The 27,369-nt window shown below is 41.1% G+C and overlaps 2 protein-coding genes across 3 annotated transcripts; both read left to right on the plus strand.

Moving 5' to 3' along the window:
• The first annotated feature begins 1,505 nt into the window (after window positions 1-1,505).
• Window positions 1,506-14,989, plus strand: LOC106589372 (leucine-rich glioma-inactivated protein 1). Of its 2 annotated transcripts, XM_014179257.3 has the most exons (8): window positions 1,508-2,048; window positions 2,271-2,342; window positions 2,978-3,049; window positions 3,144-3,215; window positions 7,481-7,552; window positions 7,683-7,852; window positions 13,225-13,389; window positions 13,569-14,989. In XM_014179257.3, exons 1-8 carry the CDS (start codon window positions 1,858-1,860, stop codon window positions 14,387-14,389), a joined length of 1,635 nt encoding a protein of 544 aa, XP_014034732.3. In that variant the 5' UTR covers window positions 1,508-1,857; the 3' UTR covers window positions 14,390-14,989. The 2 variants fall into 2 exon arrangements, with proteins under 2 accessions (XP_014034733.3, XP_014034732.3); XM_014179258.3 differs by lacking the exons at window positions 2,978-3,049; window positions 3,144-3,215 and having other exon boundaries at window positions 1,506-2,048.
• Window positions 14,990-15,673: 684 nt separating this feature from the next.
• slc35g1 (solute carrier family 35 member G1) lies at window positions 15,674-27,092 on the plus strand. The gene is made up of 3 exons (XM_014179259.3): window positions 15,674-16,050; window positions 22,792-22,963; window positions 23,068-27,092. Exons 1-3 carry the CDS (start codon window positions 15,759-15,761, stop codon window positions 23,858-23,860), a joined length of 1,257 nt encoding a protein of 418 aa, XP_014034734.1. The 5' UTR covers window positions 15,674-15,758; the 3' UTR covers window positions 23,861-27,092.
• The last annotated feature ends 277 nt before the right edge of the window (window positions 27,093-27,369 follow it).

Raw genomic sequence — 27,369 nt, forward strand, 5'->3', positions numbered from 1 at the left:
AAAAGTAAAAAATGTTATATCGTGGAAACGATGTGTCCTGGAAACTTTATTTGATGACTTCCCGGAAGACCGGGCCCTGGGGGATGACCTGTGGCCATCGGCCTATTTTAATAACACCCGAGGATTTCTAGTAAGGGACCGTCCATTTGCCGTATGGAGATCCTCATCAACCGTAAGGTAAATGCCACAAGCGTCACTTATGTAGGGTATGGATGTCCCAAGGATGGTTAGGGTAAGGGTAGGGGTTAAAGTTAGTGTTTACGGTAGGGATGTCCCACTGACTGTTTCCACAGACCCTCCTAATTAATAGGCCGCTCCGCATTAAACATTCATGGATTTCGTGCGAGCATTAATAATAGCCTGCGTCCCGGTTGTGACTAGGAGTACAGCTACGACTTGAAGTGACTTTTCGTAGCTGGTTAGGAGAGCATTTTAGCTAACCCGAACCCTTTACCTAACCTTAACCTAATTATCCTATCCTGCTACATTCATTTCCCTAACTTGCTACGATAACTGGGAACTCTCAAAAATATGAAGTCAAATCATGATGTCAGTGATCTTCGGGTCGGAATGTCGTAAGCACTAGAAAGAGGCCAGAATTCCCGAGTTGGAATTCCGAATTGGATGACTGATCAAATCGATTTTTCCCAGTCAGCGCTTGTTTTTTCCGAATTCCCAGTTGTTTTGAACACAGAAAAACCCATAAAACCTACCATTCATTTTTCCCATAGAGTTTTTTAGAAACACTTCAAATGTGTGTAACGTGTAGGCTTACCCTGGAGTGACGTTTTGATAACCGTGTAAATCTCTCTAGGACAAGGTGACTTATCAATATATTCGCCTGTATTTACCCCCCAAAAATGAAATGCTAATTGGCTGCTAATGTGGCTATCATAAAGAACTACAAATGCCATGATGATCTGGAGAAGACTGCTGAATCGAGGCAAAGGTAAGAATCTCTGTATTAATGATCTAATTTTAGCTAAATGTAGTAAAGAATAATTGGCTACATTTCTTTAAATGGACTGAACTGAACTGTCTTGTGCAGGTTTTAAATTGATTAAACCTGTTAGCAAAGGTGTCAGCTAGATATGACGTGCAGTAGCTTGCAGGGATTTGTAGTCTTGTGTGAAGTCGATGCTAATTAGCATTTTCGAATCTGAGTGTATATAGAGCCGATTATATTGATAAGTAACCTTGTCCGAGAGAAATGTACATGGTTATCAAAACGTTACGCCAGGGTTAGCCTATATGAAACACAGCCCTTGTTTTAAGTGTTTCTAAAGTCCCCTATGGAAAAAATGAATGGTGGAAAAACAATTGGAACCATTTTCCTGTTTGACAAATAATTTTATGGGTATTGTGACACCTCCACTGTGGGGCTCCTACCACCTAGTCATAAAATAAGCGCAGCTCTCTGAGCTCTCTCTCCAGGGACTGAAGCTTTCATCGTTTCTTATATATGCACAAGCCAAATAGATGCTCAGTCAGAGCTTCATAATAAAACACAGAGCCAACCTAGTTACAAAAAATTACAATATAAAATTGTGTAGCCTACATTGTGTACATTTTCACTTTTGGAATGACAACGTATTTTGTAGGATTTTAATCCATCCAAGGATCGGTGACGTTTGTCTTATTTTCCCTGTCCTGCATTTACATACTGCGCCTTGCAGAACGAATCTTTTGGATGAGTGCCTGGTCATTGAGATACAAGCTGCATACATCACTGCATAACTCGAAGCAAATACAGACATTCAGGATTTGACATTGAAACATTTTAAGTTTGGATATTTAATTGAGGTTCATGTTCAGAAATCTTCGACGGACTGGTTGTCACCAGAGAGCACCAAAAGGATGGGATATGGAAACAAAACCCTGAAAGAATGCACGGTCTTGCTTTGCGTCGCCACCATCCTGCTTTTAGCGGAGAGCAGAAGAGTGAAGCAACCTAGATGCCCCGCATCTTGTACGTGCACCAAAGATAATGCATTGTGTGAAAATATAAGATCGGTCCCTCACAGCTTTCCACCTGATGTCTTTTCCTTGTAAGTGCTTGGAATTAAATATTGTAAATTATTTAAATAATAATATTGGCAATGACATTACGATGGGGATATCGTATGATCTCTCTTTGTTGAGTATTAGGAACATGTTGAATGGAACACCACAAATAAAGCACCTAATTGAAATAATGTAGGGCTACAATCAAATTAAATGGTTGATATCTTATCAATAACATGAATCTTTTGTACCATGTTTCTATTCAGATCTTTTCTCAAATCAGGATTCACCGAAATCACTGGAGGAAGCTTCTTACACTCTCCAGCGCTACATCTTCTGTGAGTTTGACGTTACTAAACGATGTTTTATAATATATGTTGACATGATGGTCCATGGGCAATAACAAAGCACAGCTCTGCTCCCTCAGAGGAAGAGCAGGATTATGTAATAACACACAACATGAACTCAGTTGGGCGTACGATACTGGCTGCTTAGCTGAAATAAAAACTGCTCAATGAAATGAAACCAAAAACTTTTCTCGGAATACTGTTACTCCACTGCAGTAAATCGATTGTCTGAGGACCCACCCATATCTCACCATGATAGGCTACTGTGTGAAAACATTTCAGGAAAACATGCATCTTGGCATGGTGGTTTTCCTCATGCCTAATGATGCAAAATGAGTTTGTGGGCAATATTAATAATACTGAATAGGCTATGTTATGACAATTCTTTGGGGGACCACATATGTTATTGTTATTGGCTTGTGAAACAGAGTTGTTTTTGAAACTCAGATTAAGAAAACATTACAAGTGTGAACTGAAGGATTAGTCTACGTGAAAATGAAGTGGTTCACATTTTTTAGCAGTGGGTTGCTTGGAAACTCAACCACAATGTGAACTATTTATATTCAAGTGTGAGTAAAAGCAAAAATGTTATTGAAATGATGGAATGTATACTAATTTCTTAACAGCCTATTCACTGCCAATACATTTGACTCAATTGATGAGGACGCATTCCTAGGTCTACCACATCTGGAGTACCTGTGAGTTGTACTCTCTCTAATGGATAAGATCCTGAAATGCATCATATGATGATTAAATCTCAAAATATGTTATTAAATGTTAACTCATTCACAGGTTTATCGAAAACAACAAAATTGCATCAATATCAAAATATGCATTCCGGGGCCTAAAAGCAGTTATACACCTGTAAGTATAAGAATGTCCTTTTTTACTTAATTACAATCCGAAATCATGGAAAATGTGTTAGAACAATGGCCTTGTGTCATTTGCATATTGTGTTAACCATACTTGAACATTTTTTGAGTCACAAGCTAGTCTCAAGGTCTGAGTCTCAAGTTGAGTCCCAAGTAGAAAGTCTCAAATCAAGTAAAAAAATATATATATCTATACATGCAAAGACTTGTTCAAATACAAATATTTGTCAATTGAGGCTACCAGACAGCCTTATCATTATTTTGTCTACAACACATTTTGATGATTTAATCATTCCTTTTAACAACATATTCCAAATGCAAGCTTCATAAGTAAATTATGAATTTCAAGCAATATTGACCAAAAGAACAGTAGGCCTATGCTAGTAAATGTTGCTTGAAGCCACATTGCGGGTGAGATTGCAAAGTAAACAGTTAGCCTAATATTTTTGATCACCAAATAATTTTTAGAGCTGCATATGGCAATCCTCAACCCCTACAATTTGAAGCACCCGATCCTATAGCTGTACATCAAATCATAGGTTCTCAAACTTTTTGACCCGCAAGCTTTGAGACGGTCATTTTTAGAGGTTGCGGATCAAAGTTTGGGAACCTATGAACTAGCGAACATATTGCTGATTTGCTGTACAGATATAGGATCGGGTGCGGCGCAAACGTCAAGTTTTGTAGGGAGAGGATTGCCATACATGCAAAGCGCGCACACTGCGCGAATGTTGCCTGTCGTTACATCCGTACACGGTGATGCATTTTTTAAACGCAATATAAAGAAATAAACGAGGTTTTCCACCAGCATTTTGAGCTGAACGTCATTCATGTTTGCACTGTCACCGCCTACCTGTAGGCTATGCAGCGGAGGTTGAGGATCAGTTGGAAAGCATGGTCTTTCTGTAGCCTTTTTGTTCCTCACAAATATCGTAATTTATTTAATATGCTACATCTGATTTCCTATAAGTATTGAAGGCAGTGCTAGGTTACAGTTATCTTTAGACATATTGCCAGTACCCACCACTGAGGAATATAATTCACCCACCCAAGGCCTATCATCTGAAATATGAAAATGATCAATTAAATCACCAGGTAGCCTATTGTTCTGGCAATGATGCGTCCGTTGCAGATTGCTAAACTGTATTTTATATGGATAATATAAACGCAGGCTACTCAGCTTTTTGACAAGCAAAACCAGAGAAAATGAAACTTTATGGTCACTAATCGGGAAATGTGCGCCCGCCTTTGCTCCCCAATGCTGATGTCTGGTCATTGGTCAAAAGTCTCTTTGGCTGCATGGAGAGTGAGTGTGCCACAAAATGAATGACAAAACATTACACAACCTGGCCAGATAATTTCAAGTCATCAGTCTCAAGTCAAAGTTGAGTCCCACGTCTTGAGTTTCCAAATCCAGTCTCAAGTCATCAAATTTGTGACTTGAGTCAGACTCAAGTCAGAGTCATGTGACTCTAGTCCGCACCTCTGTTGCTTTTCCCGTGGTGCATAGCATTATCAAAACCATTGTTCACTGAGGCCTCCTATAGGTACATTCAAATATTAAGCAAATGTACCTCAGTTGTGCCCACTATATTATTGTGAAAACTGCATACGATGCAAATCCCATTCCAGTGATATTAAGCAAGGTTAGCCTCCCTCACATCTGCCATATCAAGTTGCCAAAGGACACTGTGGTGGGTCTATGTAAACTTGGTGACCTCGCTGACTGGGAATACTTCCAGTTTTCATATCAGAATATTTGCTCATAGGGGAGACCGGGAATGGTTGTAACACTTTATTATATATGTAAATCAAACTGCAAATGCATGGTGTTGTCTTAAATACAAGGAGTGAAGTGTTACATTCTACCCCATGATATGGGTTAGTTGTAAAAGTGCTTGGGGTGAATTGTAACAGATTGAAAAAGTGCATAAATCATGACATTGTAACGGCCGTCGTCGCAATGAGACCAAGGTGCAGCGGAGGATGTGTTCATCATAAAGGATTTTAATAAACGAATGAACACTACAAACAAAACACGAAAAGAAACGACAGCCAAACAGTCCTGTCAGGATTAACACAAACCTAGACAGAAAACAATTACCCACAAAACCCCAAAGGAAAAACAGGCTTCCTATATATGACTTTCAATCAGCAACAACGAACTACAGCTGTTCCTGATTGAGAGCCACACACGGACAACCCAAAGAAACAAACGAACATAGAAAAATAAACATAGAACAACAACCCATGTAACACCCTGGCCTAACCAAAATAGAGAACAAAAAAAACCTCTCTATGGCCAGGGCGTTACAGACATGAACACCTTTATTTAGACCATGAGAGCAACATTGCCATGTTTAACATTTTGTTTGGCAGAAATAATAATAAAATGTTCATTTTTGTTATTTTTTATTTAACTTGGCAAGTTATTTAACCCTCCACTAAATGGTCTTTCTCAACCAAACGACAACTAGGCTAAACTAAACACCTGAACATTTATGGTGTGTGTGTGTGTGATTGAATGTTGGACATTTAATCAGACACTTAATCAGAGTCACAGTTGCGACAGTGGTACAGGCTTGGTGCCTCCATAATTTGCATTCCTAGCACTGCAACCAGACCTCCTTGGACTTGGAATTGTTAAAGTGCTCCATGCACACAATGCAGAAGTTTTCCTCATTGGAGGAATCTGAATCTTCTGATTCAATCTGCTTTATTTTGTATTTTTTTCTGAAGCAGGACAGTTTTTGTTGTTGTTCGGTATGGTTTGTTTTGGCTTGCTTCTTTCGATCAGTTTTTTTTTAGGGAGAGCAACATTTGTTTTGCCTTCTGAGTGCTTGAATGGGTGTACATCAACTGGGTTGAAATCAGAAGAGTAATCAGGCGTTTCCACCTGGCCTAGAGAGTTGGCCCGGAAGGTAGTTGGAAAGGTGGCCTGGAAGGCAGTTGGAGAGGTGGCCTGGAAGGCAGCTGGAGAGGTGGCCTGGAAGGCAGCTGGAGAGGTGGCCTGGAAGGCAGCTGGAGAGGTGGCCTGGAAGGCAGCTGGAGAGGTGGCCTGGGAGGCAGCTGGAGAGGTGGTCTGGAAGGCAGCTGGAGAGGTGGCCTGGGAGGCAGCTGGAGAGGGGGTATGGATGGCAGTGGGCACAGTGGGCATAAATCAGCTGCCCTCAAGAGATACTCTGACAACTTCTGCTCCTGCTTGTCAATGAAGACCCTGTTTCCACTACGGTAGCCTACAAGCTCTCTCGACCCCTTCTGCAGTGGTTTCTTTCTCTCTTTGCAGAATCTGCACAGCATCACATGACATATGCCATACAACTTTGCAACTGATCTGATTGATTTCCCCTGCTCTGTTACTTCATTTTACGTTATTTTCATAGTGTGGAGAGGTACTCCCCATGTCTGTTTTTCTTTTCCATGATCTAGGCATGCTGAAAGTAAAAGAAAATATGTACCAAAAACATCCAGTTTTAGTCGGGGTTAATTGTAACATGTTACAACTAACCCTGACCCATGCAGCCATTAGCTAGCTTCCATTTTAGCTAAATGTTAAAACTTTACCATTGCTAAGTTGCATCAAATATCTCTACACAGGCTGGTTATAAACCTGATATAAGTTTGGTGAATGAAACTACACTTTTATACAATCACAAAAACATATTTGGTCAAAATAATTACTTTCTTACCTCAAAATCTGATTTCTGTCAATAGAATCTGCAGAGTTTATCACAGTGACTTGCTTTTTCACATGAGGATTCAGGACTAAACTGAGCATGTGCACAGTGAATCATATGATTCTACCTCGCTCCTGATTGGAGGAATTGCAAGTGTTACAACTGTCCCGTGTTACCACCATCCCCGGTCTCCCCTACACTCCTTTCTATAGAAAAAAGACAAACATGAGTGGACATATAAGTTTGCCCAATCATTATTCAAAGAATGTATCGCTTTTCACTATTTTCAGTAGATTGTCTGAGTGTACTGTGTACTCTTGAAAATCTAATTATAACCAATAACGATATGTCCTGGGGGGCAAAACAAAATATGATATCTGCTCTGTAACCTTAAGCTCTCCTCCTTACTCATACTGTCTGGACTGAAATGACGGTCGGGGCCCACCCAGTGACAGGGGGAAACATAATGCTGAGTTCCAAGAACATCTTTTTTTGGAAGTCAGACACAATGTATTGTGTTGATTCAGGACATACTGTATTTTGTGGTCTAAAACACAATGTTTTCCTCTTTTTTAATCAGGAGCCTGGCCTATAATAACCTGGGTACATTACCCAAAGATGTTTTCAAGGGCATGGATGCTTTGGTTAAAGTGTGAGTATTTTTTCTTTTCTTCACATAACCACGATCTAAAGTGTACTTGTATAAAACAAAAAAGTTTTAATTTTCATTCAAAAATATTCAGGTTTTAATTTATGCTAACTGTGTTAACCTGTTTTACCAGGGATCTGAAAGGGAACAACCTGGAATGTGACTGCAAACTAAAGTGGCTGGTGGAGTGGATCCATACCACCAATGCGATGGTTGATCAGATCCCCTGCAGTGGGCCCCCGCTTTTCCAAGGGAAACTGATCAATGACCTTGTGCCCGAGTCTTTTGACTGCATAACTGCAGGTGATTGGGGCAATTATTTAAAATCAAATCAAATTTTATTTGTCACATGCATCGAAGACAACAGGTGTAGACCTTACAGTGAAATGCTTACTTACAAACCCTTAACCAACAATGCAGTTAAGAAAAATACATGTTAAGTAAAAAATAGATAAGTAAAAAATAAGAAATAAAAGTAACAAATAATTAAAGAGCAGCAGTAAAATAACAATAGCGAGGTGATATACAGGGGGTACCGGTTGTCACGACTTCCGCCGAAGTCGGTCCCTCTCCTTGTTCGGGCGGCGTTCGGCAGTCGACGTCACCGATCTTCTAGCCATCACCTCTCCACCTTTCATTTTCCATTTGTTTTGTCTTGGTTTTCCGCACACCTGGTTCACATTGCCCTCATCTGTCTAAATGTATATTACCCTCTGTTCCCCCCATGTCTGTGTGTGGAATTGTTTGTTTGTTATGTGTGGTTCACATCAGGCTGGTTTGCACCGGGTATGTGTTTCACCCGTGTGTTTTGTTTATTGTACCGTTTGTGTACTTTGGGTGTTATCGCTGTTTTCCTTGGGCATGAATAAAGTGCGCCTGTTATCACCCATCTCTGCTCTCCTGCACCTGACTTACCTTCAACCAGTTGCAAACATCGTGACACCGGTACAGAGTCAATGTGCTTGGGCACCGGTTAGTCGAGGTAATTGAGGTAATATCTACATGTAGGTAGAGTTAAAGTGACTATGCAATGCACACCTTGCAATGTTAATTTCCTTAACCACGGCTGTTTCATGCTATTCAGCAGTGGCCATTACACAATAGACTCAAAGACGGTAAATTAATTACAAGTCAGGATAAAGTGAAATTGATAACACTAATACTCTTGAGTATGTACCTAGAGTAGCCTAAAGAACACTAAAAACAGTCACCAAGGAAGAAAGCCAGTAATGTTGCCTTCTCGGGCTACCCAAGAGAAAATGCAGGCGAAAAAGGGCATCCTGGTGGGACTAAGGCGAAGGGAAAACCGGCACCACTTCCCTGTATTCTATTGGCCACTTGATAATAAGATGGAAGACTGATCGCAGATTTGCTGTCAACGGGACTCTCGTAACTGCAATATTCTGTTTTTCTGAAACATGGCTTTAAGACCCCCCACAGCTATCCAACTCGATGGATTCTCCATTCACTGATTGTACAGGACATTGTATTCTGGGAAATCAATAGGGGAGGCGTATGTCTCTTCATCACCAACAATGTATTGTTCACCCGTCTTGGAATTTCCACGATGGTAAAATGCAGACCCTTCTACCTCTCGAGAGAGTTGCTGTATATATTCCACCCCAGGCCTACCACAACAACAAGCTGGCACTTAGCGAACTGTACGAGGATGCTTTTCTTGTTGCCGGTAATTTTATTTCCGTGTCACTAAGACGCTTGATTCCCAAATTCTATGAACAGGTCTCCTTTGCCACTAAGGGCAATAAAGTCCTAGACCACTGTTACTCAACCCACAAGCAAGCATACAAGGCCCACCATTATCCCTCCTTAGGCAAATCAGATCATGACTCTATACTCATGCTTCCTGTTTACAAACAGAAGCTCAAAGAGGAAGTACCCGTGACTCATTCCGTGGACATTTATTTACAATGGCGGTAGATAAATGATCCCCAAAGCAGAAGCTATACTGCAGGACTGCTTTTCTAGCTCTGACTGGAATATGTTCTGGGACTGCACCGATAGCATCAACGAGCTGGCAACCTCAGTCACCGGCTTCATCAGGAAACGCATTGCAAACGTTTTCCCCACAGTGAAGGTTTGCTGCTTCCCCAATCAAAAGCCCTGGATTAACACTGAGGTAAGTGCTAAAATAAAGGACAGAGCTATTGCACACACAGGGCTACCACAGCCAACCCCGGGCACTATGGCTGACACGAACACGTACAAGAAGTTCCGCTACAACCTCCGCAAAGCCATCAAACAGACAAAAAGACAATATGGGAATCCTATTACACCGGCTCTGACACTCGACGTATGTGGCAGGGGCTACAGTCCATTACAGATTACAAAGGAAGACCTAGCTGTGATCTGCCCAACGATGCCTCTCTACCAGACAAACTCAATGCATTTTATGCACGCTTCGATAAAAACAACACCAAGCTATGCATGAGGGCCCCCGCCATCCCATTGGACTGGGTGATCTCGCTCTGAGGCCGACGTGAGTAAAGCTTTTAATCTGGTCAATACTCGCAAGGCCACGGGGCCAGACGGTTCTCATAACATGTGCAGACCAGCTGGCAGGCATCTTCACGGTCATTTTCAACCTCTCCTGATCCCAGTCTGTAATCCCCACGTCTCGAGCTGACCACCATCATTCCTGTTCCCAAGAATTCTAAGGCTACCTGTCTAAATGACAATGGCCCTGTAGCACTCACATCTGTAATCATAAAATGCTTTGAAAGGCTGGTCATGGCACACATCAACTCCATCATCCCAGCCCAGCCAGGGCCCGGTGTCGCAGCTCCGAGCTCGTAGCCCACCTACAGTGCATTAGTAGTATTCAGACCCCTTGACTTTTTCCACATTGTTACGTTTCAGCCTTGTTCAAAAAATAATTAAACGATTTATGTTTATCATCAATCTACACACAACGCCCCATAATGACAAAGTGAAAACAGGTTTTTCTACATTTTTGCATTATTTACTAAAAATAAAAAACAGAAATACATTATTCACGTAAGTATACAAACCCTTTGCTATGAGACTCAAAATTGAGCTCAGGTGCATCCTGTTTCCATTGATCATTCTTGTGATGTTTCTACAACTTGATAGGAGTCCATCTGTAGTAAATTAAATTGATTGGATATGATTTGGAAAGGCACACACATGTCTATATAAGGTCCAACAGTTGACAGTGGATGTCAGAGCAAAAACCAAGTCCAGAGGTTGAAGGAATTGTCCATAGAGCTCCGAGACAGGATTGTGTCGAGGCTCAAATCTGGTGAAGGGTACCAAAAAATGTCTGCAGCATTGAAGGTCCCCAAGAACACAGTGGCCTCCATGATTCTCAAATAGAATAATTTTTGAACCACCAATACTCTTCTTAGAGCTGGCCGCCCTTGCCATACTGAGCAATAGGGGGAGAAGGGCCTTGGTCAGGGAGGTCACCAAGAACCCGATGGTCACTCTGACAGTGGTCCAGAGTTCCTATGTAGATATGGGAGAACCTTCCAGAAGGACAACCATCTCTGCAGCACTCCACCAATCAGGCCTTTATGATAGAGCGGCCAGACGGATGCCACTCCTCAAAAAAAAGTACATGACAGCCCGCTTGGAGTTTGCCAAAAGGCACCTAAAGGACTCTCAGACCATGAGAAACTCTGGTCTGATTAACTCTTTGACCTGAATGCCAAGCTTCACGTCTGGAGGAAACCAGGCACCATCCCTACGGTGAAGCATGGTGGTGGCAGCATCATGCTTTGGGGATGTTTTTCAGTGGCAGGGACTGGGAGACTAATCAGGATCGAGGGAAAGATGAACGAAGCAAAGTACAGAGAGATCCTTGATGAAAACCTGCTCCAGAGCTCTCAGGACCTCAGACTGGGGCGAAGGTTCACCTTCCAACAGGACAACAACCCTAAGCTCACAGCCAAGACAACGCAGCAGAGGCTTCGGGACTAGTCTATGAATGTCCTTGAGTGGCCCAGCCAGAGCCTGGACTTGAACCTGATCGAACATCTCTGGAAAGACCTGAAAATAGCTGTGCAGCGATGCTCCCCATCCAACCTGACAGAGCTTGAGAGTATCTGCAGAGAAGAATGGGAGAAACTCCCCAAATACAGGTGTGCCAAGCTTGTAGCGTCATACCCAAGAAGACGGGAGGCTGTAATTGCTGCCAATTTGCAAACATTTCAAAAAATCATTGTGTATTTATTCCTCGTGTTATTATTTTTCTATTATTTCTCTTTTTCTTTCTGCATTGTTGGGAAGGGCCCGTAAGTAAGCATTTCACTGTTATTTTACGAAGCATGTGACAAATTCAATTTTATGATTTGATTTATGCTTGGTCTAATACAGGGAAAACAAACTTAAAGATACCAAAAACGATTTAGTCTAATCAACGTTGCTAAATATCATGTGGCGGTCCATGGTATTGATTTCTCTGTGTGTGTGTGTGCGCCGTGCGAGCAAGTAGAAAAAACATGTTGACTCACCCTACATGTACACTAGATGAATGTCCAGGGCCAGCTCTAGCCTTTTGGGTACCTTAAACTAGAGTTGGTTGCCCCCCCCCCCCCCCCCCCCCCCCCCACCCACCATGCGGCAAGACATTTTAGTGGCCCTCTTGACAGCGGAGAGAAACATTTAGGATTTAAAGTAAATTTGACTAATTTTACCATGGGGCAGAGAGAAAAATATGAATTTCCTACAATTCTAACTTTTGACTTATGCCATGTTAATATCATATCTGAGTGAGAATGACTGACAAAATCAATGGAGTCCCCCTGGATGTCAGGGCCCTGGGCACGTGCCCTGCGTGCCCTTCAGTATTCGGCCACGAATACTACAAGTTTAGATAGTCACGCCAGATTAACTACCAATCTAAAGATTGTTAGCTGGCATGGCTAATTTAGTGTCTTTCAGTGACTGACATACTAAGAGAAAAACTGCTGATGGATGTAAAACGACATGTATAAAATTGCACCTGGTGTATTCTACTATTCTTTACTCTCAATAGTAATTTGAGACCCTGACGGAGTTCCAAAAAAATGAAAATTAAGCGACCGCTTATTTTGCTTATGCCTGTAGCCGGCCCTGTGAATGCCAATGCCTCCTCCTCTCTTTCATGTTGGCAAAACGGTCTATGACTGTCAGTACATGCACCTTCAAAAAAGATAGCTCAGATGTGCGAGTGCCTTTTGAATTTTGTATTGTGGTGAAATCCCAGAGCGTTTCCTTCCTCTCCGGCAACAGAGTTAGGAAGGACTCCTGTATCTTTGTAGTGACTGGGTGTACTGATACACCATTCAAAGTGTAATCAATAACTTCACCATGCTCAAAGGGGTATTCCATTTTTCTTTCACTTTGACAGAGTATTTTGAGTAGATTGTTGACAAGAAAATTATAATTTAATCCATTTTAATCTCACTTTGTAACACAAAAAATGTGGAAAAGGTCAGGGGGTATAAATACTTTCTGAAGGCACTGTACTTGCATTCTTGTGTTCAACTTACATCATACTTCTTGTGTTTCTTTATTCAATTTTCTATGATCTATATTATTATTGCTTCATTGTTGGGAAATAGCTTTCAAGTAAGAATTTCACTGTACTGTCTTACACCGGTTTTGCACGTGGCGAATAAACATTGAAACATTAAATCTGTTTTGTATTGCAGAGTTTGCCTCTTATCAGCCACTGATGTTTGAGTCCATTTCAGTGGAGTCCTTTACCTTTGGCATGGATACATTTGTTGTGTTTGCCCAGCCCTTTACTGGAACGTGCAGCTTCCTGGAATGGGATCACGTTGAAACTGTTTTCAGAGCCTATGACAGCATTCAAAGTAAGCAATGTTTGTTTTATATCACTAGATGTCAAAATGATATGCCATGTGTGAATACAGTGTCATACTATATCTTGTGGATCCTAAAATTGATAGTGCATATGTATTTAGTGTTTCTCACGAATATTGACTTCATGTTCCTATGTTCTAATACTTTGTTTTTGGTCCTTGTTTTACAGGTACATCCACTGTGGTATGCAAACCCATGGTGATTGATAATCAGCTGTTCATCTTCGTAGCCCAGCTCTTTGGTGGCTCTCACATTTACAAGCGGGACATCTCAGCCAACAAATTCATCAAAATCCAGGATATTGACATCCTAAAAATCAGGAAACCTAATGACATTGAGACTTTCCTCATAGACGGTGAGTCCTTCTTCGTGATCGCAGACAGCTCCAAGGCCGGTTATACCACAGTGTACAAGTGGAACGGCTATGGGTTCTACTCTCACCAGTCCCTCCATCTCTGGTACCGTGACACAGACGTGGAGTACCTAGAGATCTCTGGTAAGCCCCATCTGATCCTGGCCAGCAGTTCCCAGAGGCCTGTCGTCTACCAGTGGAGCAAGAGTCTGAAGCAGTTCGACAGGCGCACTGATATCCCCGAAATGGAGGACGTGTTTGCGGTCAAGCACTTCAAGGTGAAGAATGAACTTTTCATCTGCCTGACGCGTTTTATTGGGGACTCCAAGGTGATGAGGTGGGACGGCGCCATGTTCAAAGAGGTACAGACAATGCCTTCGCGGGGCTCCATGGTGTTCCAGCCAGTCTCCATCGGCAACTGGCAGTACGCCATCCTCGGCAGCGACTACTCCCTGACGCAGGTCTATCAGTGGGATTTGAAGAGGGGCCAATTTGTTCACTTCCAGGACCTGAACATCCAGGCACCAAGGGCATTCTCTCTGGTGTCCATTGACAACAGAGAGTTTCTGCTGGCCTCCAGCTTTAGAGGGAAAACTCAGATATACGAGCACCTAATGATTGACCTGAGTAATAATTAATTAATGAAAACAATTAAGGAGTGTGTAGTTGATAAATGCAGTGAACACTGGAGGGGATGACTATACTATCGGGCTATATGCATGATATAGTCCACTAATAAGAATTCCTGATGAATGCCTTGCTAGAAACATCTACTGTATCCCTTTCTTTCACAGCACTCTCCTCTTTTCTTCCTCGTAGACAAAGCAATTGTTGACTTACTGCAACTAAGCCCTACACTACGGCAATAGCTGTGCTTTAGGTAAAGCAAATAACGAGAATATATTCAAATGTAACTCAAATGTTAAATTTAACATTTAATTGACAAACAATTTGCCAATAAGATGTTTACATTTTTATAATGAGTCAATTAATTTATACAATACTGCATTTTGTATGTAGAGGGGACCACTCCAATCATGTTATATCTTTCATATGGAGCTAGTTTTAGATTTTGAAATTACATTTTGAATTTAACCTAATGTAGGCCAAGATATGTAACTGCAATACTACAAAAAATATGTGTATTCTAATCTGTAGTAAGAGTGTCTTTTGTTTTTAATTTAGCTGTATTTTATGTATAGTAGGCTAGTAATAAACACATTTCATAAAACCATAAATGCGTCATCTTCATGTCCTTGTTTAATAAAACACCACAATTGCATTAGCCTACACTAGTGGCGGCTGGTGGGAGGAGCTATAGGAGGACGGGCTCATTGTAATGCCTGGAATGGAATAATTGGAACAGTATCAAACATATGGAAACCATGTTTGACCCTGTTCCAAAAACTCCATTCCAGCCATTACAATGTGCCCATCCTCCTATAGCTCCTCCCACCAGTCTCCACAGGCCTACACATATGCAAATCTTGATAATTCTATAACAAGAACAGCACCTTAGTTAAGTACCCCAATAATGTCCACTATTCTTTCAGATTTTTTGAATAAGGTGAAGGTTGAACCGTTCGTTGAACTAGACCTGCATTTAGTGTAACGTTTTGGTTGGCCAACTGGCTTGCCCCTTACCGGTATGTCATTGGCTTGAGCGCAGCTAGAAGGGATCCATCTTTTGTCAAATTAACGTCAAAAGTGTATTTTTTTGTGCATTTTAGCTACCCCTAACTTTTTTCCTAGCCTCAAACTAATTCTCCTAACCTGCTACTAAAAGTCAAATCTGAGGTTAATTTGACAAAAGATGGATCCCTTCTAGCCATGACCCTGGAGAGCTGCCCACTGAAGCTGCCCCCCGTGGTTAAAGTAACTATTGCATGCTTCTACAGTGGCCACTAAGGTTACATATTAAACCGGTGTGACAACTCACTCACTCTCTGACATTAAGGGTGTAAAATACATCCAAGGCATGCTCACCTGTTGCAGTTGCATTTTACAATGGGGGATTTGAAGGACAGTAATAGTATAGACGACAGAGTTCTATCGGCCGTTCCCCTTAGACAGGAGGACATTAAAGTTGTATTTCACAAAATTGGCGATGACGACGATGAACACACTACTCAGAGGATTAATTTAAAAAGTAACAGTCATGATGAGCGGGGTAATGAAGAGGCAAGGACAAGAACAGTGGAAAGTAGTGCGAAGCAAAGATTATGTCCTCCCTTGTGTTGTAGAATTGGCGGCGGCGGGGATCCCATCTCAACGGACGCAGGAGACACAGTTGCCAAAGGTAGCCTTCAAGCTAAAACTAGAGAACATTTATATAATTTAGCAAGCTATCTTTAGAGGTCTACCAACATAACCACTTGAACACACTTGTTTGTGGTTTATTAACACAGTCCATTATATGGCTGGATCTGCATCCATCTAGGTAAAGGTGTGTGACCTGAGGTAGATGGGAATGAGAAATTATAACCAGTGGAGTAGCCAATGACGACCTCCGTAGCAGCACATTATGTAACGGACGTAATCGTGGTTCTCTAATTACTATGCTGGTAATAAATATTGCCTCACAAACTCTTTCAGATTAAACTACCTAATAGCCTATATTGCATCATTGTGGCCGCTTCACCCCCACTTTAATCTGTTTGATTATGAATTATTGAATGGTAATCCGTTGAAACATTTTCATCATCCTCAAATTGGATGACGAGGCATTTTCCTACCAGGATGAATTATATTATGTAGCTCAAACCTCTAGGATGGATGGTGGACCCAGTTTTTACACCAGGAAATACCTCGCCATTTATTTAAAAACATGTAACATGGGTTTCTCACTTATAATTTAAAAGGCAGGGAGGGGTCTCCAACCTTTTCTATCATTTTTTATAACCTTTTCAACTTAAAAAAAATTGTAGTAGCTACTTATATATATTTTCATATATAGCTTTCAAATAGGAACATTCTTGTCTTCTCTACCCTGCAACTCTTCCCCGGGTACTTGGTGTAGGCAACAAGAGGTGCTCTCTGTTATACCTGGTAAGATACACTGAGTGTACAAAACATTAAGAACAACTGCTTTTTCCATGACAGACAGACCAGGTCAATCCAGGTGAAAGCTATGATCCCTTATTGATGTCACTTGTTAAATCCACTTCAAGCTGTGTAGATGAAGGGGAGGAGACAGGTTAAAGCAGCATTTTTAAGCCTTGAGAAAACGGAGAATGTGTGCCTTTCAGAGGGTGAATGCCATTCACTGAATGGGAAAGACAAAAGATTGAAGTGCCTTTGAACGTGGTATGATAAGTAGCTGCCAGGCGCACCGGTTTGAGTATTTCAAGAACTGCAATGCTGCTGGGTTTTTCACGCTCAACAGTTACCCGTGTGTATCAAGAATGGTCCACTACCCAATGGTCATCCAGCCAACTTGACAACTGTGGGAAGCATTGGAGTCAACATGGGCCAGCATTCCTGTGGAACGCTTTCGACACATTGTAGAGTCCATTCCCCGCCGAATTTAGGCTGTTCCAAGGGCAATGTTCTGTACACTCAGTGTAATGGCTAATAAACAGCATTTGGAATGACAGGCGCCATAAAATTATCTTCTGTGTTTTCCCAAATTCTGTTTTCAGTAAAAAAAAAAAATCCTGGTATGGGACTTCTGTTTTTTACTCTCATATTACACTTTTTCATAGAGAAACGACAAAAATTGATGTGCGTTAGAGACCTCTCTAACACCCAGGAAGCTCTCCCATTCACCAGCTCTGCAAGTGTTATAATATCAAAATACGTTCTGTACTCACCAAATATGTTTCACTGATCAACTACAGTGGGGGGAAAAAGTATTTGATCCCCTGCTGATTTTGTACGTTTGCCCACTGACAAAGAAAGGATCAGTCTATAATTTTAATGGTAGGTTTATTTGAACAGTGAGAGACAGAATAACAACAAAAATATCCAGAAAAACGTATGTCAAAAATGTTATGAATTGATTTGCATTTTAATGAGGGAAATAAGTATTTGACCCCCTCTCAATCAGAAAGATTTCTGGCTCCCATGTGTCTTTTATACAGGTAACGAGCTGAGATTAGGAGCACACTCTTAAAGGGAGTGCTCCTAATCTCAGCTTGTTACCTGTATAAAAGACACCTGTCCACAGAAGCAATCAATCAATCAGATTCCAAACTCTCCACCATGGCCAAGACCAAAGAGCTCTCCAAGGATGTCAGGGACAAGATTGTAGACCTACACAGGGCTGGAATGGGCTACAAGACCATCGCCAAGCAGTTTAGTGGGAAGGTGACAACATTTGTTGCGATTATTCGCAAATGGAAGAAACAGAAAAGAACTGTCAATATCCCTCAGCCTGGGGCTCCATGCAATATTTCACCTCGTGGAGTTGCAATGATCAAGAGAACGGTGAGGAATCAGCCCAGAACTACACGGGAGGATCTTGTCAATGATCTCAAGGCAGCTGGGACCATAGCCACCAAGAACACAATTGGTAACACACTACGCCGTGAAGGACTGAAATCCTGCAGCGCCCGCAAGGTCCCCCCGCTCAAGAATACATATACATGCCCGTCTGAAGTTTTCCAATGAACATCTGAATGACTCAGAGGACAACTGGTGAAAGTGTTGTGGTCAGATGAGACCAAAATGGAGCTCTTTGGCGTCAACTCAACTCGCCGTGTTTGGAGGAGGAGGAATGCTGCCTATGACCCCAAGAACACCATCTCCACCGTCAAACATGGAGGTGGAAACATTATGCTTTGGGGGTGTTTTTCTGCTTAAGGGGACAGGACAACTTCACCGCATCAAAGGGATGATGGACGGGGCCATGTACCGTCAAATCTTGGGTAAGAACCTCCTTCCCTCAGCCAGGGCATTGAAAATGGGTCGTGGATGGGTATTCCAGCATGACAATGACCCAAAACACACGGCCAAGGCAACAAAGGAGTGGCTCAAGAAGAAGCACATTAAGGTCCTGGAGTGGCCTAGCCAGTCTCCAGACCTTAATCCAATAGAAAATCTGTGGAGGCAGCTGAAGGTTCGAGTTGCCAAACGTCAGCCTCGAAACCTTAATGACTTGGAGAAGATCTGCAAAGAGGAGTGGGACAAAATCCCTCCTGAGATGTGTGCAAACCTGGTGGCCAACTACAGGAAACATCTGACCTCTGTGATTGCCAACAAGGGTTTTGCCACCAAGTACTAAGTCATGTTTTGCAGAGGGGTCAAATACTTATTTCCCTCATTAAAATGCAAATCATTTTATAACATTTTTGACATGGGTTTTTCTGGATTTTTTTGTTGTTATTCTGTCTCTCACTGTTCAAATAAACCTACCATTAAAATTAGAGACTGATCATTTCTTTGTAAGAGGGCAAACGTACAAAATCAGCAGGGGATCAAATACTTTTTTCCCCCACTGTATCTTCCTTTACTCCCGTTACGGCCAGTACAGTGCCTTCAGAAAGTATTCATACCCCTTGACTTATTACATATTTTGTTGTGTTACAGTCTGAATTCAAAATGGTTTAAATATATGTTTTTCCCCTCACTGTAACTGCTGTCGTAGAGAGGGGACTAAAGCGCAGCGTGTTTATTGCTCATGATGAATATTTATTATAACTCAAAACACTAAAGGAAAAATACCAAAGAGAAAAACGAAAGCGCACAGTTCTGTCAGGTACATAGACTAAACAGAAGACAGAAGACTACCCACAAACACAGGTGGGAAAAAAAACCTACTTAAGTATGATCTCCAATTAGAGACAACGAGGACCAGCTGCCTCTAATTGGAGATCATCCCAAAAAACAACAACATAGAAATAGAAAACTAGATCCTAAATATAGATATGCAAAACATAGAAAAACACAAAACACCCCCTGTCACGCCCTGACCTACTCTACCATAGAAAATAACATCTTACTATGGTCAGGACGTGACACTCACACATGTACACACAATACCCCATAATGACTAAATGAAAACATGTTTTTAGAAATTTTTGCGAAATGTATTGAAAATGAAATACAGAAATCTAATTTACAAGTATTCACACCCCTGAGTCAATACTTTGTAGAAGCACCTTTGGCAGTGATTACAGCTTTGAGTCTTTCTGGGTAAGTCTGTAAGAGCTTTCCACACCAGGATTGTGCAACATTTTACCATTATTCTTTTAAAAATTCTTCAAGCTTTGTCAAATTGGTTGTTGATGATTGCTAGACAACCATTTTCAGGTCAAGTAGATTTAATCAAAACGGAAACTCGTCCACTCGGGAACATTCACATTCTTGTGTTTTAGGTTATTGTCCTGCTGAAAGGTGAATTAATCTCCCAGTGTCTGGTGGAAAGCAGAAAAGGCCAGGATTTTGCCTGATTTTGCCTGTTCCATTACAGTTATTTTTTGTCCTGAAAAACTCTGCAGTCCTTAACAATTACAAGCATACCCATAACATGATGCAGCCACCACTATGCTTGGAAATATGGAGATTGGTACTCAGTAATGTGTTTATTGGATTTGCCCCAAACATATATTCAGGTCAAAAAGTGAATAACTTGCCGCATTTTTTTGCAATATTACTTTAGAGCCTTGTTGCAGTCAGGATGCATGTTTTGGAATATTTGTATGCTGTACAAGCTTCCTTCTTTTCACTCTGTCAATTAAGTTAGTATTGTGGAGTAACTACAATGTTGTTGATCCATCCTCAGTTTTTTCCTATTACAGCCATTCAACTCTGTAACTGTTTAAAGTCACAATTGGCATCATGGTGAAATCCCTGAGAGGTTTCCTTCCTCTCCAGCGACTGAGTTAAGAAGGACGCCTCTATCTTTGTTGTGGCTGGGTGTATTGATACACCATCCAAAGTGTAATTAATAACTTCACCATGCTCAAAGGGGTATTCACTGTCTGCTTTTTTATTTTTAGCCATCTACCAATAGCTGCCCTTCTTTCCAAGGCATTGGAAATCCTCCATGTTTTTATTTTTATTTATTTATTTAACCAGGCAAGTCAGATAAGAACAAATTCTTATTTACAATGACAGCCTACACCGGCCAAACCCAGACGATGCTGGGCCAATTGTGCGCCACCCTATGGGACTCCCAATCACAGCCAGTTGTGATACAGCCTGGATTCAAACCAGGGTTTCTGTAGTGACGCCTCTAGCACTGAGATGCAGTGCCTTAGTCACTAGTGCGCGATGGCACAAGAACATCCCGGCCAAACCCTCCCCTAACCCGGATGACGCTGGGCCAATTGTGCACCGCTCCATGGGTCTCCTGGTCGCGGCCAGCTAAGACAGAGCCTGGACTCGAACCAGGATATCTAGTGGCACAGCTAGCACTACGATGCAGTGCCTTAGACCACTGCACCACTCAGTAGGCCTCAAAACATCTCAATTTAATAAATGTTAAATTCAGGCTGGAACACAACAAAATGTGGAAAAAGTCAAGGGGTGTAAATCATTTCTGAAGGCACTGTATGTATGTAATTCCAAAAAAAGGTCGAAATAAAAATGTACAAGTAGCCGAAAAAAATGCATATGTAATTCACATATTACTGCCACTGTCACGCCCTGACCTGAGAGAGTCGTTTTTCTCTGTTTGGTTAGGTCAGGGTGTGACATTCTATGTGTTGTATGTCTATGTTGTTTTTTCTTTATTGGCCGAGTATGGTTTCCAATCAGAGGCAGCTGTCATTCGTTGTCTCTGATTGGGAATCATACTTAGGCAGCCTTTTCCCCACCTGTAGTTGTGGGTAATTATTCTTTCTGTGAGTGTTTTGTGTGCGCATCAGTTGCGGCACGTTCATTTCTGTTTATCCTGTTTTATCCTGTTTATTGTTTTGTTCAGTTTCACGTAAAATAAAGGATGTGGAATTACCGGCACGCTGCGCCTTGGCTTATTTATGACAGGGAGTTTGAGGACAGTGAACGTGACAGCCACGCACACGTCGGAGGTCTACAACAGCTCAATACATTGGTGGTGCCGAAGAGGCATTTTTTCGGTTGCTTGTACGTTTATATTTATACTTTTTTTGGATGTCCATACTGGCCGTAACGAGAGTAAATGAGATAGTCCATATTTGGTGAGTAACGAACTTTTTTATAACGCTTGCAGAGCTGGTGAATGGGAGATTGAATCTGAGCTTCCTGGGCGTTAGAGAGGTCTCTCAGACAGAGATACTGGGGCAACTGAACTGGTTACATACAAATAGCCAGCTATTTGACAGAGGAAATATTGCTGGAAATTAATTGTCAGACTGTGTCACATTTGACTTTTTAAGACAAAAGTGCCTAACCAGGGATATTGTCAACGTGGATTTGATTGGATAGTAGCCGGGAGCTTTATGTTTATGACCGTTTGTGATGGAACACATGAAAAAAATGAATGTACTTTCAAAATAGATTGGCTGAGCTATTGATACAGTAGGTGCGCTGTGAGCCACTGGTAGCTTGCAATCTAACTGTTGGAGAACCATGATTTAAGGTATGATTACAAAATGGGAAAGAATGAGCACCCACAGGGTGTAAATCAAACTCACAAGGAAGTCTAACAATGGTGTTGTCTGTTGTCAGATGAGTAATGCTCTTCTACGTCCTTCCACACTGTTTTCCATATATCTAGTCAGTACAGGCTAAAATGGCCCCTTACACTTCCTGTTCAATTTGAGTCTACCTCCATTTAGGGGACATTGGTTCATTGCCCTCTTTCTATGTTGGCAATAAACATGAGTAATCAGTAGGTACAGTGTGTGACAGGCCAACTCCCAGGTAGATATATCTAATAATCAACACCTCAAATCACCCTGCAGCTTTCAATTTGTCTAAAAGCTGCTAGTAACTAAGCTTTAGCAGGGACTCTTTTCAATGAAGTGGCTTTTGATATCACATTTGAATACTGTACCTCTTCCCCATCCCATCTCAGACAAACAAATATTAAATTACTTCCCTCTTAGTAGGTTAATGTTCAGTTCCATTCAAGCTATTTTAACCAGTTCATGTGTCCTTCTCCCTCTGTCCTCAGAGAATAAACATTGTCCAGGACTGGGCCTGTTTTATGGCATGCTGGCAACAGTATTCTTCTCCATTATAGCTCTTCTGGTGAAGACAATAGATGGAGTCCATGCTGTAGAAATCAGTGCCATTCGCTGCTTCTTCCAGATGCTGTTTGTGATGCCTATGCTTATCTATTACAAGTAAGTTATTACATAACTGTATTTATACTATATTGGACCACTTGACCCCTTGAACCTTGATAATCCCATACAAATATTGAACCTATCAATTTTCTGTTTTTCAGGACTGGCTTCCTTGGACCAAGAGACAAGCGGATCTATTTGGTGATGAGAGGGTTCTTGGGTTCCAACGCCATGATCCTATTGTTCTATGCAGTACAGCAGATGCCCCTGGCTGATGCAACAGTCATCATGTTCAGCAACCCAGTGTTCACTGCCTTGTTAGCCTGGATCTTCCTCAAAGAGAAATGCACAATCTGGGACTGTGTCTTCACTGTGTTCACGTTGGCTGGTGTCATAATGATAGCCAGGCCTCCCTTCATATTTGGTGCTCGTATAGAGGGAATAGAGGGAGACTACACCAATCATCTCAAGGGGACTATTGCAGCCTTCGGTGGAGCGTTAGGAGCAGCCTGCTCTTTAGTTATACTCAGGAAAATGGGCAAAAGCGTCCACTACTATCTGTCTGTGTGGTACTATGCAGTCATTGGTTTCATTGAGTGTGTCATCACTTTGTTTATACTTGGTGAATGGACCATTCCATTCTGTGGGAGAGACAGGTGGATCCTTTTGCTGATAGCAATCCTGGGTATTGCTGGCCAAACATTCCTCACCAAAGCACTTCAGATTGAGAAGGCCGGCCCTGTGGCCTTGATGAGGACCGTCGACGTGGTCCTGGCCTTTATTTTCCAGTTCTTTTTTTTCAATCGTAAGCCCACCATGTGGAGTCTCGGTGGGGCATGTTGTGTGGTCGTCAGTACCTGTGGTGTGGCTCTAAGGAAGTGGTACAGCAACACACACCCAAGAAAGAGCCGTGAACCACGCATCAGACAAATATTTGGTTCCAGGAATAAATGAAAGGTTATCAATTAATATGATGTTAATGTTCAGCAGTCAAGAGTGTTATGTAAACCAAAGAAGCAATATTACATCCAAATGTTACTGTGAGGTTTTGAGCACAAAACTGGACATTATGTAGTATTTACATCAACACACTTAGAAAAGAGGGTTTTTTGGTAAGGGTGATGGTTCTATGTGGTACCATAAGGACTCAAAAGAACCATTTGAGCTCTTCAATGGTTCTTTGCGGGTCCGAAAACAGTGCTTTAATCTTTTACTGATAATTCAAATGTAGGGGAGGCGGCTCATTCTATTATTTTGGGGCGTGGTTTGCTCACAGCTCTTTTTGTGCAGCCGAGAGTGTGTCATTCCAGTTGATATAATTTGTTGTGTTATGTCATTGCATGTTAAATATGACTGGCCAGTAATAGTGTCTTGTGAGAGACTTATGTAAGGCCTCGTGTCAATGGTTGACTAAATCTCAATTCTCTCCTCAGGGACCCCCAGCCGGTCCAGAGCTAGCACACCTGATTCAACTTGTAAATGAACACAATAACGGCCATGTAATTTTAAAGATAATATAATATGGCTAACCCTCTTTATAGCACTATAAAGGTTCCATTTAGAACCTTATGAACATTGTTCTTTATAGAACCTTCAAAAAGGGTTCCGCTATGGTTACAAGCCAAATTACCCTTATTTGGCAGTGGCACTATATACAGTGCCTTCAGAAAGTATTCATACCCCATGACTTATTCCACATTTTGTTGTGTTACAGCCTGAATTCAAAATCGATACCCCATAATGACAAAGTGAAAATATGTTTTTAGAAATATAAGCACATTTATTGAAAATCAAATACAGAAATAATTCATTTAACATAAGTATTCACACTCCTTTGCTATAACACTCCAAATTGAGCTAAGATGCATCCAATTTCCTTTGATCATCCTTGAGATGTCACTACAACTTGCATGTCTGAGCAGAAACTATACCATGACGTCCAAGGAACTGTCCATAGATCTCCGAGATAGAATTGTGATGAAAAATATGGAACTACCCAGACTCTGCCTAGAGCTGGCCATCTGACCAAACTGACCAACCAGGCAAGAAGGACCTTGGTAAGGCAGGTGACCAAGAACCAAATGACCACTCTGATAGAACTATAGTTCCTTGGCTGAGATGGGAGAACCTGTCAGAAGGACAACCGTGTCTACAGCACTTCACAAATCTAAGCTTTATGGGATTGTGGCCAGACTGAAGCCACTCCTGAGAAAAAGGCACGACAACACACCTGGAGTTTGCCAAAAAGGCAAGTGAAATACAAAAATATTCTGTGGTCTGATGAGACAAACATTTGACTCTTTGGCCTAAATGCAAAGCGCTAAGTCTGGAAAAAACAGCAATAACTCATCACACATTGAACACCATCCCTACCGTGAAGCATGGCGGTGGCAGCATGCTATGGGGATGCTTTTCAGCGGCTGGGACTGGGAGACTGGTAAGGATAGAGAGAACAATGAATGGAGCCAAATACAGGCAAATCCTTGATGAGAACTGGCTTTAGAGTGCAAACAACAGACTGGGGCAAAGATTTACATTCTAACAGGACAAATGACCCCAAGCATACAGCAAAAGCAATGCTGAAATGGCTTCAGAACAAGAATGTGAAAGTCCTTGAGGGGCCCAGCTAAAGCCCAGACTTGAATCCCATTGAAAATGTGCGGAAAGACTTGAAGATTGCTGTTCACCGCCGCTCTCCATCTAACAGAGCTTGAGAAAATCTGCAAGGAAGAATGGGAGAAAATCCCCAAATATAGATGAGTATGTCTGTATCTGCTTTGCACAAGACGACTCAAGGCTGTAATCGTCACCAAAGGTGCTTCTACAAAGTATTGACTTCGGGGTGTGAATACTTATGTGAATTAGATATGTCTGTATTTCACTTTCAATACATTTGCAAAAGTTCTAAAAACATGTTTTCACTTTGTCATTATGGGGTATTGTGTGTAGATGGGTGAGAAGAAATATAAATGTAATCCATTTTGAATTCAGACTGTAACACAACAAAATGTGGAATAAGTCAAGGAGTATCAATACTTTCTGAAGGCACTGTAGAACCATTTTTGTGTGTGTACTGAGGTTAATCAGCGAAGCTAATATTAGATTATTTTTCAATTTAAAATGGGCTGATGTCCTTTATTTTAATACACTGCTGGTCAGAATAGTTTTTTTTTGTGGAAATGTTAAAAGTGTGACATTATTTTTTACAAAATGCAAAGATTTTTAAAGGATTTGCTTTGTGCAATGTGTCACAGTTAGCAATAATATTTTGTTGACCCAACGAGTAAGCAGCATAGTCAGATGACTTTATGCATCTCACATTTATGCTGCCTACAAGTAGTTAAATAGTAAAATATGATGGAAACTTGATATTTACAGTACAAATATCTTTATGACAGTATACCACAGAAAACAACTTGTTGCCTTCCTTTTGAAATGTGTACTACTAATTTAGAACTAAGCACTTTGCACATTTCTGTTACATGCCGTGTCAGTTATGATGCTTTGTATACGTGTTATACTCCTAGTTATGTCAGTGTGACTGCTGTTTTATAGTATTTATTTATCAATAGAAATCAAATGCATATTTCTGCTTTATCAAAAGCACTTTCTTAGACTGATTGAATGTATGACTTGTTTATCAAATATGTGGCAAAAATGTTTCTTAACATTAACTGTGTTCAATCATTTTCTTGTAAGTTGGTTATAAGTTGGTTATAACAACTGTATGAACAATTTAAATGAACCATTTAATTGTTCAATGTAATTCTGAGCCTACTGTGCCCTCCTCTTTCATGTTTATACAACTTGAAATGACTTAACTGTTTATGGGACCATATTTCACAACGTGTTTGTCCTTAATGAAGGTGGACACAGAGACATATACTATATCTAAACCTTTGTGTGGTTCATGTTTGATTTCATTTGATTGATAGTGATTTGATTGAAACTGAAAAGTCGGATGCACTTGCACAGAGGAGAGCATAACAGATTCGTTTTTTAACTTTTTTTTTGCCTGTTGAATAGAATGTTACCACCTTCATGCCTTACTAAATCCTTTCTCAACTATGTAATTATTATATTACTATTTCAGATTGTTTTATTAGAGTTAAGGATTACTCTAAAAGTTGTATATTCATACACAATGCAGGATGTCATTTTTTATTCTAAAATAAATGACATATACATTTCACCTATGTGTCTTGATCTCTTGAGCTAAGGAAGTTTTACGTTTTCCATGTGATCATACATGAGCATGGCTGCAATTCCTGTTGTGATTTAACAGATCTGACAGAATGATGTTTACGCCAATGTTGCACACAGTTGTTCCAACCTGGCTAAACAAAGTACTCAGTTATGAACAATGGTAGAAACAAGACTACACTATAGCTTTTCACAAAATACTGAGTTAGAGCCTTTCAGAGTAGTACCTCTAAGGGGAACCATTGTCATGTTACCCTGCG

The sequence above is a fragment of the Salmo salar genome, chromosome 28 (assembly GCF_965601325.2).
Source record: "Salmo salar chromosome 28, fSalSal1, whole genome shotgun sequence".
Classification (NCBI taxonomy): Eukaryota; Metazoa; Chordata; class Actinopteri; order Salmoniformes; family Salmonidae; genus Salmo; species Salmo salar.

Bases quoted from the DNA above. Each gene is read 5' to 3' on its own strand.
- LOC106589372 (XM_014179257.3), top strand. From the start codon at position 1,858: ATGGGATATGGAAACAAAACCCTGAAAGAATGCACGGTCTTGCTTTGC. The intron at 7,553-7,682 runs GTGAGTATTTTT...CTGTTTTACCAG, and splicing joins ATGGATGCTTTGGTTAAAGT to GGATCTGAAAGGGAACAACC. The intron at 7,853-13,224 runs GTGATTGGGGCA...TTTGTATTGCAG, and splicing joins TTTTGACTGCATAACTGCAG to AGTTTGCCTCTTATCAGCCA.
- slc35g1 (XM_014179259.3), top strand. From the start codon at position 15,759: ATGGGGGATTTGAAGGACAGTAATAGTATAGACGACAGAGTTCTATCG. The intron at 16,051-22,791 runs GTAGCCTTCAAG...CTCTGTCCTCAG, and splicing joins AGGAGACACAGTTGCCAAAG to AGAATAAACATTGTCCAGGA. The intron at 22,964-23,067 runs GTAAGTTATTAC...TCTGTTTTTCAG, and splicing joins CCTATGCTTATCTATTACAA to GACTGGCTTCCTTGGACCAA.